The sequence below is a fragment of the Rattus rattus genome, chromosome 4 (assembly GCF_011064425.1).
Source record: "Rattus rattus isolate New Zealand chromosome 4, Rrattus_CSIRO_v1, whole genome shotgun sequence".
NCBI classification, from domain to species: Eukaryota; Metazoa; Chordata; class Mammalia; order Rodentia; family Muridae; genus Rattus; species Rattus rattus.
Window position 1 is genome coordinate 115,005,388 of NC_046157.1, and position 15,630 is coordinate 115,021,017.

The following is a 15,630-nucleotide window of genomic DNA, read 5'->3' on the forward strand; positions in this document are numbered from 1 at the left end:
GACCTGGAACAGTAAACTTCTCTCTCACTGGCACTCGTTGTCCACTGCTGTTTATAAGTCAACACCCAGGCACAGTTTGGAGAGAACGTCCCCACCTTGGTTGGAGGCAATAGTGGGCTCTTGTGTTACTGAAATCTTCCGATAACCAGACTCCCCTAAAAGTACCCAGTGAGATCTGGTCTGTTACTGCACAGTGGGATGTGACACAGAGCACGCGGCAGTCACACCATTCTCTTTGGTACTGAATCCCCAAAACTTCCATTGTTCTCCTTTGCATTGCTGTTACGGGGGCTTTTACGTAAGGACATTGAGGATGGGAAGACTAAAGAGGCAGACAGAACCAGGGAGGACAGCATAAGGACTCTGAACTCAGTAAGTTATAAAAGCTAACACGCCAGCAGGCAGAAGCAAAACCTTCCTAACACTAACTCCGCACAGACGCTGAACTCCCAGCAGAGTCCTGGAGAAGCTATGATCACACTGGATAGACACTTCCAGACAGAAACAGTGTAACAACACCAACTCCTGCTCTCTTTCTTTCCAAAAGAGAACAAATCAAAACCTGTTAGTTTTCACGAGCATGTTCTAGTCAAGGACTTCTGTACAAGAGTGACAGCCATGTTTTAAGCGGTCAGATGATGTCATAAATGCCAAATAGAGTTGAACTCTTAATGTGTGGTGGAAAGGCTTGCTCGGAGGGCTTTTAGCCCCTCTGAAATGAGATGGGTGTTTTATTCTAAGTCCTATGGCGAAGCTGAGATTCACTAGCTGAAAAGAACAATAAAATACAACATCACTGTGATCGTACGGCTTTCTAATAAAGTGCTTGATGGGTTGATAAACCATCAACACTTCGTATCATAAAATATACATTTAAATTAAACCCACACACCTTGAAGGGAGACAGCAGAATGCGCCGCTGAGATTTGCTCAGCAGGGTCTTGTCTGTCGGGTGTTATCTTACAGACTAAGCAGCAGCAGGCTGTCTGCGCCAGCTGCTCAGACGGCGGGAATGTCTGCGTTATTCCAAGTGATATATATTCCCAACATGCACTGGAGGTCGGGAGTCACACCTAGCGTTATCTGATGGGAAATTCCCAGTTGAACAGAGATAACACTTTGTTTAGAATACATTTGGCTGTATGTTTGACACCCCAGTGCACACACAGCTCTAGCTCTTCTTTTGACTACCCTTCTGGGGTGCTTATGAATATATACTCTCAAAATACTGCGGTTCTCAGACTCTTCTATATGCAAGGTACGTCTTCTTGTAGTTTCACATTCATTCAATTACAACATGCAATTTACAACACCTGGGGTTACGGCAGGACACGAAACACAAACACGGCTCTGCCCAGTAATTACTACTTCTTCAGTAAGGGCTGGATAGTGTTCAGTTCATTAATTTTGCAAGCAAGTTCACAGCGACACACAGAAGCCAAGTCCAGTTTTGACTTGCTTATATCCTAATATGTCCGTGGTTCCCACCCACTGTCTAGCTACTGGCACACACATTTTCCACCAATCATGTCAAGATACAGGCTAGGAATATTATCACCTTCGACACCAAAGTCACATGTCAACCGTGCGTGTGTCACTTGCTGGCAGTGAGCTTTAGTCTCGAAGCATCTGCTTTGAAGAGACTCGCTCAAGGATTTCTCACCTGTACCTTCCACTTGAACCTCAGGTGATCTTGCACAGGATCAGAGTCCAGCAGGTAGACGTATGTGTGAGAAAAACGGTATTTGGCAAATGTCCCACTTACCACCACATCGACAAGATTTTACGAAGCACACCGAAGGGGATGGGTATTTGTCAGTGTCTGGAACTCAAAAACACAGGGGCTTCCGGCAACCTTAAGAGAGAGGAAGATCAATTATCTCTCTGCGCGTTGTTAGCCATCTCTTGGCGACTGTTCAGCTTGCGTGTGATGATGACTAGTATCCGACGAATGGCAAGAAGACGCTCTTTCAAGGAGCCCATGCCGAGAATGGCCAGCTGAGCCTTACGCTCCAAGGGCAACACGGCCAGAATCCACCAGGACCAGGCAGGGCCACTAGAATTGCTCTGTGAAAGACATGAGGGGAGAAATAAATTAATGCCTACATCACAGGCAGTTCCCTAAGTTGGTCTTTTGTTTCACCAACAAGTATGGGCAAGAATCCCACCTTCTGTGGTAGGAAGAGGTCACAATTCATCAGACCCTCAAAATGCAGAGTTCCTGTTGAATATGAGTCACACATTTAAAGGCACAAGGCAAGGGCACAAAGGAAAAACTTGTGGATAGAAACTCATTCCTCAGGGGAACTCCATGAAGTAGCTGCCTCTGCTCTCCCAAGTCTCCAGATAAAGATGTACACTCACCAGAAAAAAGATGATACATTTTACTTCCAGGTAACAATGTATCCTATCGTGGTCTAAGTTCTAAGTGGGTTAGCTAAAGCACACTGTTATCAAGGTGGAAAATATCTGGATGAGTCTGAGGGCCATGGGACGGTCGATCCTAAAGCCAACACGGCAAAGTGTGTATAATACACATATGCACACATTACTGCGTGTGGTAACTATCATGAATTTATACACACAGAGATGACTGTATGTAAGGTTTGTTTGGGCGCAATGTGGATACACATGTTTGCTTTTACTTCACATATTCAAACAAGCATCCTGGATTGAGCTGTAAGCAAACGGTAATTCTCAACCTGTTTCTGCTCTTCCTCCTTCTGGAACAAAGACAACCAAGCCTGTCTGCTTACAGGGTTTGGATCCTCCTCTAGTCCCTTTAAAGAGGTGCCAACCAAGAGCTAGGAAGAATGGACTCGGTGGCTTTAGTGAGTTGTGTAATTTCCTTGGAGGTTAGAAATAACCCATTAGCCAAAGCTTGAAGGGACATCTCAAGTCACTGCCAAGAAGATTCTGGGCTGCCCTTCAGAGGTTACCTGTAACCCAGATCCTGAAGAAACATAACAGAACCCAAAACTCTCCTCTTCCCTTATCCCACAGGACAGGGAGAATGGGCTTAGTAAGATGCAGCTCACTAATTAAAATCCTTCTAATTGGCAGAATAACGGTCTCCAAGGGCCTTGGTGTCTAATTCCTTAGTCCTGTGACTATGTCACTATACGGAGTAATGGTGGACTCTGAAGATGTGCACATGTTATTACAACAGGGAGATTATCCTAGTGGACCAATGTAGCCACATGGTCCTCCTAGGGCTGTGGTTAGGGGCAGATGTGACAAGAAAGAGCTAGAACTTGAGCACTGTGGGATGAACAATGCCAAGCAAAGCATCCTCAGAGGTGGACGATGCCAGAAGCGGAGTCTCTCTTACAACCAGCAGAGGGCAATGTCATTGCTACATCAAGGGAGACACCTGCCGGGCTCTGCAGTACTCTGTAAGATAATATACCAGTATTGCTGAAGCCACCATGTTAGTGGCAATGTGTCGCAGCAGTGAGAAGAAGCAGTCCACCCACCAATTAGAGATTAATTTAATCGACTGGTCTTATCACCATCCTTTTGAATCTGAGGCACAGTTCAGTGGTAAAAGAGAGTGGTAAGGAGGGGTTGGACTTGCGCGTGATTTTCTGGTCTAAAACAGGACTCCTAAATGTCTTACATTCATGGGATTTTTAAACTGAGAATTTTTTTTGCAAGTTTGGGCACAGAGGTACCTTGCATCTACCAATACAGATCAAGCAACTATTAATAATAAGTCATGGATTCTTAAATAAGTCTTTCATATACATATAATTGTATCATTTTCTAAAGATCAAAGTAAGTACCACTCTAGTGAGACAGATATGATTATTTATTTTTACATACGAGAACAGATATTGGTGGAGCATGTGACACTGCAGGACACAGAGCATTCTCAGTGCTCTTCAGAGCCAAGTGCTATTCTGATCGTATACAACTATCAGTGTTGAAAATGCCACTTTCATAATAAGACAGGCAGTTTAGGGCCATTTCAGAAAATGCTGGAAATCTGCCCTGATCCAAAAGCCAACATTTATTTACTGATCGTTTTTAAAATGAAACGCAAGGTAGCAACTGTCCTGGTTAGCTCCAGCCATACCAGTGATATAGCCTAGACTCACCTGTAGGAGTCTCAATGGAGTGGTTACCTAATTCAGATCGGCCATGACTACAAATGACTGTGTTCATTGTTAACTGATGTAGTTGGGCCCAGCCCACTGTAGGTGGCGCTATCCCTGGGCAGGTGGCCTGGATTATATAAGGAAACCAGCTGAGCACTGAGGGGAGTTAGCCAGTGGGCAGGATTCCTTCATGGACCTGCTGCAACTCCTGGTTGAGTTCCTGCCCTGGTTTCCCTGAGGGATGGATTGCGACTTGGAAGTGTAAGTGAAGTAAACCCTTTCCTCCAAAGTTACTTTGGGTCGGAGTAGTTCATAAAGCAACAGAACAGAATCTAAAACAGCAACTCAAACACTTAAGAATCGAGCATTCTAACACTCGAACCCAAAGCCCTACTAGTTTGACAGAGACAGAGAATGACGGTAAGGAAGCACCGAGTCTTCGTTTTCTGCAAATCAAACCACAATGCTGCTGGAACCCTCAATATATAAAATATGCAGCCTCAAATCAACACCATTCAGGCAACGCCCATTGGCTCTGTGTGGCTGGCATGTGGCATGGGCAGCGCAAAGTACACACTGTACCAAGGCTGCGGTGAAGTCTCATGATGCAGGACAAGCAAATGCTGCTAAAAACACCTCAACCTCACTATGCACTTGATTTTGGATTAATTTTTGGTCACTGTGTGCTCAGAAACCTTTACTGTTGGCAATTTGTCCTTAACCCCCCACATTTAGTTGTGGAGTTGCAATCCACAGCGTAAGAAGCTTGAATTTAAAGCACTCTTCTGAGTGTGAGAAACTGCACTGCGGCAGAGGCGTAAGCAAGATGCACGTGAGCGCCAGAAGGGAAGAACCCTGGACCTTCCGCTACGCACGTGATTTCTGCACTTCAGACCATCAGCAACTAAGGGTTCCAGGTTAAGGACTACCGTGGGTTTTCTCTTCATGTAGTCAACATATCACTTGCTATGTGCAAGGAAGGCAGTGTTGGATGCCAAACACGGTGTGTTCTCGCCAATGGGAGGGTTCTGTTCTGATCTTCCTGGGGGGCTAGGAAACATATATTTGTTGTGCTGCATGAGGCACAGGCTGCTGTACGAGGTCTCCTTTGAGCATCAGTCACACGAGCCTGCCCATCCTCACGATGGAGTTTAGCACTGCTGAGTCTGTCAGAACGATGAGCCTTGTCACATGACTGCGGGAAGTAGCTGAGTCACGAGGGAAGGAAGGACGGCCTACCTGTGGCTCCGGCTCCCTGTCCGGCATGGACCCAAAATGACTTAGAATTTGTTTCTTCATGTGATCCTGGAGTGAAGCGAACCAGGAAACAGATTGCTGGTAAACGGATTCGTGGAGGGCGGTAAGTTCTTCAAACTCTGCGCCTTCCACCTGGCCAGAAAAGAGAGACGGGCATTTTAGTAATTCATCCAGACACGGTCTCCACATGGTGGTGACCTCTGACAGCTAGGTGGACTTGTGGCATTTATTCCTTCACTAGTCCACCACTGCTACACAAAGTGACACGATTAACATGGAAACTTTGTGCTTTTCCACACACCCGAGATCTACCGACTGCATCCTGATTTTTCTCTTAAGGCTAACGTAAGCACAGATCCAATGCTGTAAATAATTCTCGATGGGTGCGGATTGTGTATTTGATATGTCACTTGTGACTTAGTCGTGTACATAAGATGCGTTTTTAACATCCCGACGTTTTATCTTTAAAATGTCAGCAATATAAATAGGCCAAGGAACCAGCAAGATGGCTCGGTAAAAATGGGAAACAGTAAACCCGACGACCTCAGAATCCACACAGTGAAAGCCCAGACTCCTGTAAGATATGCTCTGACCTCCACACGCACACTGTGGTGTGTGGTAAGAGTGCGCACACGGACACACGAAATAACAAACAAATAAATATAGACGATAGAGTGTTCTGTCAGGTACTGTTTTCTCTGATCGTTTCCCAGGAGCAGAACAAGAAGTCAGAGTCTGGCAGTTTACAAACTGTCATCAAATCACACTCCAGAGGGCGAGCTGGAGCAGCACTGCAGCCCCCACGTCAGCGACCACACAGTCATGCTACTGTGTGCACGCCCGGCTCCTGGCTCTCTCACGGTCCACCCAATCATTTAGCTCTCCCTCGGTCCTGCTTAGGCAGGGCAGGAGGAACACGAGACTGGCGGTTGGTCCTGCCTCGGCTTCTTCATTGCTGGCTTTCATTCGTGCATGTCAGCCAGGATCACAGCCCTATAAAGGGGAATAGACCATCCGGGTCTTTTCTGGATAGAAATTTCTTTAAAAATTACTCCATGAGCAGCTTTTAAAGCCTGTTTTAAAGTAAATCATACACCGTTAAAAACAAGGGGTCATCCGCAGCAATGCGAATGCTTCGTCGGACCTGTCTGTAGAATGAACACAAGAACTTCCACATCTCTGCAGCCAGCGCCATGGTCCGGAGGCCCTGAAGTTGGGCTCCCAGGGCCACAGGCACCAGAAGCAGCACCTGGAGTGACAGAGCCAGCACATGTCCACATCTCCAGTGTGACTTCCACTGTGATGTGGTGGCTTGAATATACTTAGCCCACAGAGCGGCGTTATTAGGAGGTGTGGTCTTATTGGAGTAGGTGTGGCCTTTTTGGAGGAAGTGTGTCATCGTGGGTGTGGGCTTTAAGACCCTCGTCCTAGCTCACTGGAAGCAAGTCTTCTCCTGTCTGCCTTTGGATGAAGATGTAGAACTCTCAGCTCCTCCTGCACCATGCCTGGATGCTGCCATGCTCCCACCTTGATGGTAAGCCAGCCCCAATTAAATGTTGTCTCTATAAGACTTGCCTTGGTCGTGGTGTCTGTTCACAGCAGTAAAACCCTCACTAAGGCACCGTTCCAGTCAGACACACAGTCGACCCTCTATATTCTGTCTCCAGCCCATGCCTTTCCTGTTCCGGGGAATGTACAAGAGAGGACACTTGGCCTGCTGTCTGTGTACAGTAAATGTGCGATCTGCAGGCTCACGTTCCTGGCTGTCCCTCAGCAAGTCTGTGAGATTCACGATGTCAGAGTGCCGGTTCCTTATGTTTTGTTGGTGGTTGAGTCTCCACCGCATGAGGAGCTGGACTGGCTTATCCAGCTGCCCGAGGGGCATCTAGACCATTTCCACTTTCAGCTACTGATGAGACAGTGTGCACATCTCCGCACATCTTTATGAGGAACTGTTCAAAATACCTGCTCGTTTGTCAAAAGATGAATGCCGATGATTCTGTTAGGTAAACATAGTTCTCAGGGGTGGGGACTGTCATACTTGCTTTGGCAGGCACTTTTAAGCACTACTGTTTTATGCTGTGTCTCACTCTGGGCCAGACTCATTGCTTGGGACTCAAATGCTGGTTGTGTTTTTAAGTAAGTTTTTTCCTAAATATTTTACGTGTACAGGTGTTTTGCCTACATGCATGTCTGTCCACCACATGTATGTAGTGCATTCCTGGGGAGTCCAGAGGAGGGCTTCTGATTTCTTGGAACCTAAGATACAGGATATTAGGAGCAACCATGCGGACAGAATTTGGGTCCTCTGGAAGAGAAGCCAGTGCTCTTAACCACGGATCCATCTCTATAGCTACTCCCACCATGTTTTTATAAATAACCTTGTATTGAAAACCTCACAGAGAAATGAGCAGACTCATTTCTCTATGGTCTACTGCTGCCCTTTAATCTCAAAAATGAAGACTAGTTGTCTTAGCCAGGGTTTCCATTCCTGCACAAACATCATGACCAAGAAGCAAGTTAGGGAGGAAAGGGTTTATTCAGCTTACACTTCCACATTGCTGTTCATCACCAAAGGAAGTCAGGACTGGAACTCAAGCAGGTCAGGAGCAGGAGCTGATGCAGAGGCCATGGAGGGATGTTACTTATTGGCTTGCTTCCCCTGGCTTGCTCAGCTTGCTCTCTTATAGAACCCAGGACCACCAGCCCAGGGACGGCATCACCCACAATGGGCTGGGTCCTCCCCTCTTGATCACTAATTGAGAAAATGCCTTACAGCTGGGTCTCATGGAGGCATTTTTAAGGGAGGCTCCTTCCTCTGTGATAACTCCAGCTTGTGTCAAGATGACACACAAAACCAGTCAGTGTACTAGTAGTTGTAGGAGAGACCACGTGGCTCTCAGGACCTAAAGCACAACCATTCCTCAGTATCTGTGGGAGCTGAGCCAGGGCATTGCCCGTGGATACCCAACTCCATATGAAATGATGCACTATTTGCATACAGTGAACACACATCCATGCCTCTTACATCCTCAGTCATCTGGAGATCACCTGACCTAATGGAAAGTTGCTATGATCTACTGTCTTGTTTTTAAGATAGGGTCAAGATAAGTTGCCCGGGTCAGCCTCAAATGTGGGCTCGATCATTCCTTCCTCTGCAATCTAGAGAATCTAGGGCTACAGATGTATGCTGCACACAGCTAGGCCATGCTGTTTAGGGAATAGTGAAAATGCAAAGAATGCCTATACATTTTCTCTAGAGGCATAATTTGTTTTGCAATGCTCTCAGTGCACCACTGACTGACTCTATGGGTAAAGAAACCAGAGGCAGAACGCCGGCTGCTAAGTATCTGGCCTTCATAGACCAATCCCCAGGCTAGAGTAACAAACACGGAGAACAAGCCCATGCTCCCTAAAGGCAGTAAAAGGGCAATGTATTCTAGGAGACTCCTCTACCGGCTCTAACTGAGGTAAAAATGAACAGAGTAACAGGTCAGGGTACGGAGGATATAACCCTGTAAGCAGAAACCCAATGATGGTTTCCACAATGGAGCGGAGCACCAGAGGAGGGAGGCTGATGACCCTCACCTTCTCGTCCTCCAGGTACTCGATGTCTGCGGTATTGTAGCCGTCTCGGTGGCGGTGGCTTAGGACCCTGAAGCGGCTAATCCCAACTGCATCCACGACAGAGCTCCCATCAGGAAAAGTCCTCACGTCCTTTATCTCCAGCATGCAGCCGTACTCTGAAATCCTGGAAGAGAGATTTGGGAAGAGACAACGGTTTTTAAAACCCAGGGGGGCGGTCTCTGCACCCGCCCAGCAAGATTACTCTCCCAAGGGATAATGTGCCCTTCTGTTGAGTACTGCCTCCATTGGAGATGGTGGCTTAGCTGGATGGAGTTCTAGAGGGACCTGAGAAATGAGATGAGACCAAATCTTAATGTGATGTTTCGGCAGCTTGGCCAGACCTGTTGGCAGAGAGTATCTGAGGAGCACCAGTAAGCACAGGGCTTGGGGCCGCTCAGGTACTGTTTCCAGCCTCCCAGAGCATCCCCCATACCCACTTACACTGTCCCATGCCACGTCCTGAGGCAGGCAGTCTATGGCAGCTGCCTGTGTCTCTCTCTGCTTCCTCTCTCTTCCCCACCATCCCACACATGAACGCATCAGAGGCCACAGATATGTTCCAGGTGGCCGTACTCAGGGAGCACACAGCCTGCCACTGAACTGACAACTTCCACTGCTCTTCCGTGCTCTCTGACATCTCTGGTCCTCCACGCGGCTCTCCTGCCTGCTTCTCACATGCTGGGCTACGCAGGATGACATCCGTAGCTGGATCTACTCTTGCTGGAGTAATTACTACTTCTCTGGAGCGCTTACCCACCCATGCTCGTGACTAAATCAGTGTTTCGGCGATTGACCATGCTGATGTACCCTGCACAGCATCTCGTGGTACAGCACAGCGGTACAGAGCATGTACTTGCTCAAGCTCAGTAAGATTTAAAGTCAAGTTTTGAACCCTAAGATGCTTGCTTCCTACACTCTTACCATGAGCAACTGCACTACGTCCTATCTCCAAACTAAAGATGAATCTGGATTCTCAAGTCACAAACCAATTTTATATCTAATAAAAACATTTCTCCTCCTGGTTTCCTGACAGAACTACCCTACCTCATTCCTGCCTTCAGGATGCAGAAGCATCCTGAAGATGTTTTGTGTTTTCCTAGCTATCCACAATCAACCTCCAAATGTCAGCTCTCCTGTGTCTGCCTCAGCTGCAGAGCCTGTCCCATCCAGGAACATCCTGTCCTGTCTGGGGCAAGAACCCATGAGTGGTGCAAACTTCTCTTGCCTGCAGCTCCCAGCAGCTGCCTTCTCACACTGATCCACAAGGGCCATCAATGTGCCTTTAAAAACTAGCAGAATTCAAACATACTCATATCTCCCTGGTTTCCCTCTCACCCTTTCCTAGAGGAGCTGGAGTGAGTGACCTCTGCTCTCTGACAGTGTTTGAGGACCACAGTTCATCATGTATCTGGGGTTTTCTTTTTGCTCCCCAGTGTTTACTCTCACAGTGTAGCTAATAGAGCATTGTCACCCTGCTTTCATTGACTTCTGATGAGACAAACTGTAACATATACTGATTTACTAATAATGCCTCTGTGCATACTCAGTGTCTTATATAAAACATCTTCGCCTGCTCCTAATTCTGAAAATAATCTCTTATAGTCTCTCTTAATTTTTAAAAACATTTTCTGATGTTTTTTGGTTTTCACAGCAATGTTTTAACAGATTAAAAATAGACACTATCAAGTAGGGAAGAAACCTTTAATGTCCTATTTAGACCGCCCCTTCCTTACTACTTAATAGGTATCCTTACAGGTAGTCTCTCTCTTTCATGCAATTATACACACATTTGGAGTATATTTGAGCAGATCTGTCCTGACCTTCATGTTCTGGTTCACAGGTTTGTTGACTATGGCTTATGATTTGATTTTATAGGAGTGTCCTTCCTTCTGGTCATTTGATTTATTCAAAACTATCTGGTTCTTTTCCCTGTCACATGGATCCTGAAATGGGCAAACGCAATCCTCTTGAGATGTCAACTCAATGAGTTAGTTGCAGAAATGGCCTTTCTATGGGACCACATCTTAGCCTCCATTAACACGGTCTTCCAGACACTGCTTCATGGATATCAATCAGTAGTCTTAGGGTTTTCTTCATACATGTATATTCTCTTAAAAATTATTCGTCCCTGGGTATTTATGGTAGAAACTATTGAGTGGCTTTTATAATCTATTCTCCTCTTCTTCCTGGGCACATGAACAGGCTACCCTTCCCAGCTTCCTTTGCAGTAGGTGTCAGCATAAAGGAGGTAGGTCCCCTCCTCCAGAGTCCTCTAGAAGTATATGATTATATGTGTGTGTGTGTGTATATGTATATATATACATATATATATATATATATATATATATATATGCACTTGGACAGCATCCTCATTATGGCCATGCCCATGTAGCACTGCTAAAGCCTCTTTTACGACAGGAAGGGACTCAAGTCCCCAAGGCAGGCCCCAGGCTCCTGCTGCCTCACAGCAGCCTCTCCAGGCAACTGATGGGGAGCAACAAGAGGTGACATCATGTGGCAGAGTTTATGAAAGATTGAAAATGTTAGCGCTGTGGCTGGAGACTGAGCAAGGCTTCACTGATGATGTATGCATTTTTTTCTTCTAGACCAGAGCTCTGTGCATAGATGGGCAAGCAGAGAATTGCAGGCAGAGGGCGGTGGGTGACAGCACAGAGGACTTGTGAATGTGATAATGGGGCGAACAGAGATGACATTAGAAAAGGCGGGGTGGTATTTTGCTTAAGCCCTGAGCTTATACTTCGTGGAAGTAATTGGTGAGAAAAGAAGGATTTCCAAGCATAATTGTTCTTCAAGGAAAAGAGGAAGTAAGGATTTCATTAGGACCCTTGAGATGCTGTTCCTTACCCTGCGTTCTCCGCGGATAAACACATGCCAAATCGCTTGGTGCCAGTTTCCATGCATCTCCTTATCATGAGCCGGTAGCGGGGCTCGAACACATGGAGAGGGCATGGTACCGTGGGGAAGGCCATAGCACACACGAAGATGGGCACGTCTCTGGTCAGACTGCAGAGGGAGAGGAAATGTTGACTCAGAAGTGTAAGCTGTTCAGAGCAGAGGCAAGTAGTTGCTACGACAACCAGAGCTGCCAACCGGACAAAATCTGAGCCTGACTCAGGGCTGAGCGAGCAGGGACAGCCAAGGGTCCTGGCACGAGAAAGGTCTCTGCTCAGCCAGGCTTTAGCCAAGTCTGCCATATTTAATTTGATGACAGAGAGTATCCTGTATTGTTACTGTACGTGTAAAGGTTATAGCAGAATCACCCCTAAAAATACTTGACAAAGCAAAAACCCCACAAAGGCGTTACGTTTTAAATGTAAGAATAAAGCATCAACCAGGTCTGTACGGAAACACCAGACTTGAACCGGCTGGAGAGAGGAAATCCTGAGTCACAATCCTGCTTGCTCTCCAGACTTCTGTCTTTCCATTCAGAAAGTTATTTAGATACAGAAAACAAATAGATAACTTCCCAGAAATATGTTTTGAAATATTTCTTATAATTACTTACAATTAAATTCCCACAGATATTTTGCAACTAACACATTTTTTTCCACTCAAAAGACCAAAAAAAATTTTATTATGAAAAAAACAAAATCTAAGGCTCGGCTCACATCAACCAAGACTTTCCTTAGTGTTCTCCAGCCAGGAGAATACTAAGATATTGTGAGGTAAGCACTTACTGGGACAGTTCTGACATCTCTTCATCATAGACCCTCTTCCTGTCAGACAGCTCGTCTGGTAAGTACCGGAATATCAGCTCTTCAGTCAGAACGGTTACATTGAAATTCCTAGTTGCCAACAGCTACAACAGAGAAGGTTGTTAGGTGATGGGAAATGTTAATTCATCCTGAAGCACAAAGCTTAGCCCTGTGTGTTGCCTGAAGAGTTCTGCTGTGCAGGAAAGAAAGGGTTGCCTAGCATTTGCTGTTTGGGTGACTAAGGCTCTCTGACAACCCAATAAAAACTGGAGTCTGGACATCTTTGTCCTTAAAGGGCTTATAGTTGGCAAACCTCTAGGGTGTTTCTTTTTTCTCTTTGAAAAACCTTACTGTGCCGAGTAGTAACGGTGCATGCCTTAATCCCGGAAGTTGGGAGGCAGAGGCAGGTAGATTTCTGAGTGTGAGGTCAGCTTGGTCTACAGAGTGAGTCCTAGGACAGTCAGGGCTACCCAGAGAAACCTGTTTCAACAACAACAATAACGACAACAACAGCAACAGTAACAACCAACAAAAAAAGAAAAGAGAAGAAAGAAAGTTCTGATAGGTATTTTGGTTAGCACACAGAGCCATGGGTATTACTGTGATGTTTTCATCCACATTCCCCATGCATGTACCAGGCTTTCCTTCTTTGCACACCCCCGCATGAGACAGTAGAGAAGAGAGTGAAATGTCTGTGTTATGCAGGGTCTTGGGGCAAACTTTCGTTTTCACAGGCATAAGGGAGCCAACTCCAGGCCCCTAGACTCTGAGAACAGGCATGCACAAGGGAGCCTGTTAGCAAGAGATGATAATAGCTTCAGGAAGAGCATAGAGACACTTCATAATGATCCACCGCGCAAGCTCAGAACTTGTCTAAGGTCATGAAACATGTGCATAGCACAACACTGATAACCATCCTGTGACCTCAAAGGGGCAATATGTATGTGATTTAACAATGTGCCACGCATCTTAGTAACACAATCATGTACATTGCCATGCAACTTAGTAACACAAGCATGAACACTGCAACTTAATAAGAGAAGCATGTGCACTGAAACTTAGTAACAGGTATGTACTCATTTTAGCCAGGTCGTCATGGTGATGACTTATTTGAACAGGTTTTGGTGGTGAATTAAAAAGTTACAAGCACTTTAAGCTTTACCCCATTTTAACACCCTCTCTTGCTGTATGTCAGAATTTGTTAAAGTTAATTTAAGCTTAGGAGTGTGTCTCAGGGTGTGTGTTTAGTGTGGCGAGAAAGGGAAGGAGAAACACACATTACTCTAGCCATTGCAGGTTGCATATTTCTGGAATAAAATGGAAACAAAGGTTACTGGTCTCAACTTGAGGGTGTGAGGGAAGTCCTTACCCCTACAAGAAGCTAAAGAATTTGCCTCGTGGAAGGTAAACGGGAACAATGGAGCCAGCACACAGCACATGGCTCTGTGATGTATCTTATCTTTGTGCTCCATACAAATGCACTCGGGGGTTTACATTAGGGATAAATGGCAACAAATCGCTTCCCTATATACCCTACATTTTACTGGATTTGGCTTCAGACCAAAGACAGTAGCAACTAACTGGGAAGGGCATAAAAGAGACTTAGCAACAGCTGGGAACAACCCAGACACACACTCAATGCACTGTAATGTATCAATCTGGAGTGAATGCATACTCCAAATATATATACTCCTAGCTGTTTTCAATCTAACTCAATGATTTATACCCAGAAATTGCTTTAATACTTAGTTACAGCTGCATCTAATGCTTCTTTATGTGTTTTGATTTATGGAGAAGTGGGAAATTTTCTGTCTTTGATCAAATCAACCCGATTATAACAGTAGGTGTAGGAAGAAAGCATGACCTGCTTGCCAAAGCACAAGAAGAGGCTTCACCTCGGGAGCCACTCACCTCTGAAAGCTTGTCTTTGCACAGCGGACAGTGAGGGGCATGGTCCAGGCAGCGCTCAAGGCATTTGAGGCAAAACGTATGTCCACAGGGCGTAGTGACAGGTTCAAAGAGCAACCTGGGAAGAAGATCCTGAGTTTTCAGAAAGATGTGTCCAGAACAGACTTTCAGGTAAGCTGCCTGCATTAAAAGGATGCCCTACCCAGTTCCCATTCCAGCCTAGGTGTTACTCATATCGACCCTTCCTTTACATCTTCATTGGGTTTCTAGAAAATAAATCAATTATTGCTCATACATATTGGGCTAATTTTATGTTAAATCTGACATAATTGGAGACATTTGAGAAAAGGAAACCCTGATGGAGAAGATGCCTTCACCAGGCAAGGCAGGAGAGCATTTTCTTAATTAGTGATTGATGTGGCAAGGGCTAGCCCATTGTGGGAGGTACCACTCTGGGTTCTATAAAAAGCAGGTTGAGCAAGCCATGGGAGCAAGCCAGTCAGCAGCATCCCTCCATGGCCTCTGCATCAACTCCTGCCTCCAGGTTCCTGTCCCGTTTGACTTCCTGTCCCAACTTCCTCCAGTGACAGACTATGATTTGGAAGGTGGCCAAATAAACCTTTTCCTCCCCAACTTGATTATTGCCATCATGTTTTATCATAGAAATAAATATCTTAGGGGATATGCGTGCGTGTGTGTGTGTGTGTGTGTGTGTGTGTGTGTTCACTAGTAGTACCTTGCACATAGTCATAGAATGCAGAAAGGCTTGCTATTGTTAAAGAGCTACACACGTTCTGTGCCAGCCTACCTCATGCACAGTGCACACTCAAAGTCAGTCGCATCAATTGTGAACTCTGGCTCTTCTTCTAGAGAGTTCGCACTCCTCTGAGGTGAGGAATCTGCATCTGAAAAAATTTCAAATGTTAGAACTAACATCTGAACTTCTGTGAGGCACCAAACAATGAGTTTATTTTCTTCAGGATAAAATGTGTCAACATCAGTGTTAACAAATGATATGATGT

General features: G+C 45.7%; 1 protein-coding gene across 1 annotated transcript in view; it reads right to left on the reverse strand.

Annotated features, from left to right (window-relative positions):
* Nucleotides 1–661: 661 nt before the first annotated feature.
* Nucleotides 662–15,630, reverse strand: part of Lonrf2 (LON peptidase N-terminal domain and ring finger 2) — a 36,701-nt gene continuing 21,732 nt past the window's right edge. The window contains exons 6-12 of the mRNA XM_032900976.1: nucleotides 15,417–15,513; nucleotides 14,612–14,726; nucleotides 12,683–12,804; nucleotides 11,850–12,008; nucleotides 8,946–9,108; nucleotides 5,340–5,489; nucleotides 662–2,067 (exon numbers count right to left, since the gene is read on the reverse strand). Coding sequence (XP_032756867.1) covers nucleotides 1,873–2,067; nucleotides 5,340–5,489; nucleotides 8,946–9,108; nucleotides 11,850–12,008; nucleotides 12,683–12,804; nucleotides 14,612–14,726; nucleotides 15,417–15,513 — 1,001 coding nt within the window. The 3' untranslated portion in view covers nucleotides 662–1,872. The remainder of the gene's footprint in view (nucleotides 2,068–5,339; nucleotides 5,490–8,945; nucleotides 9,109–11,849; nucleotides 12,009–12,682; nucleotides 12,805–14,611; nucleotides 14,727–15,416; nucleotides 15,514–15,630) is intronic.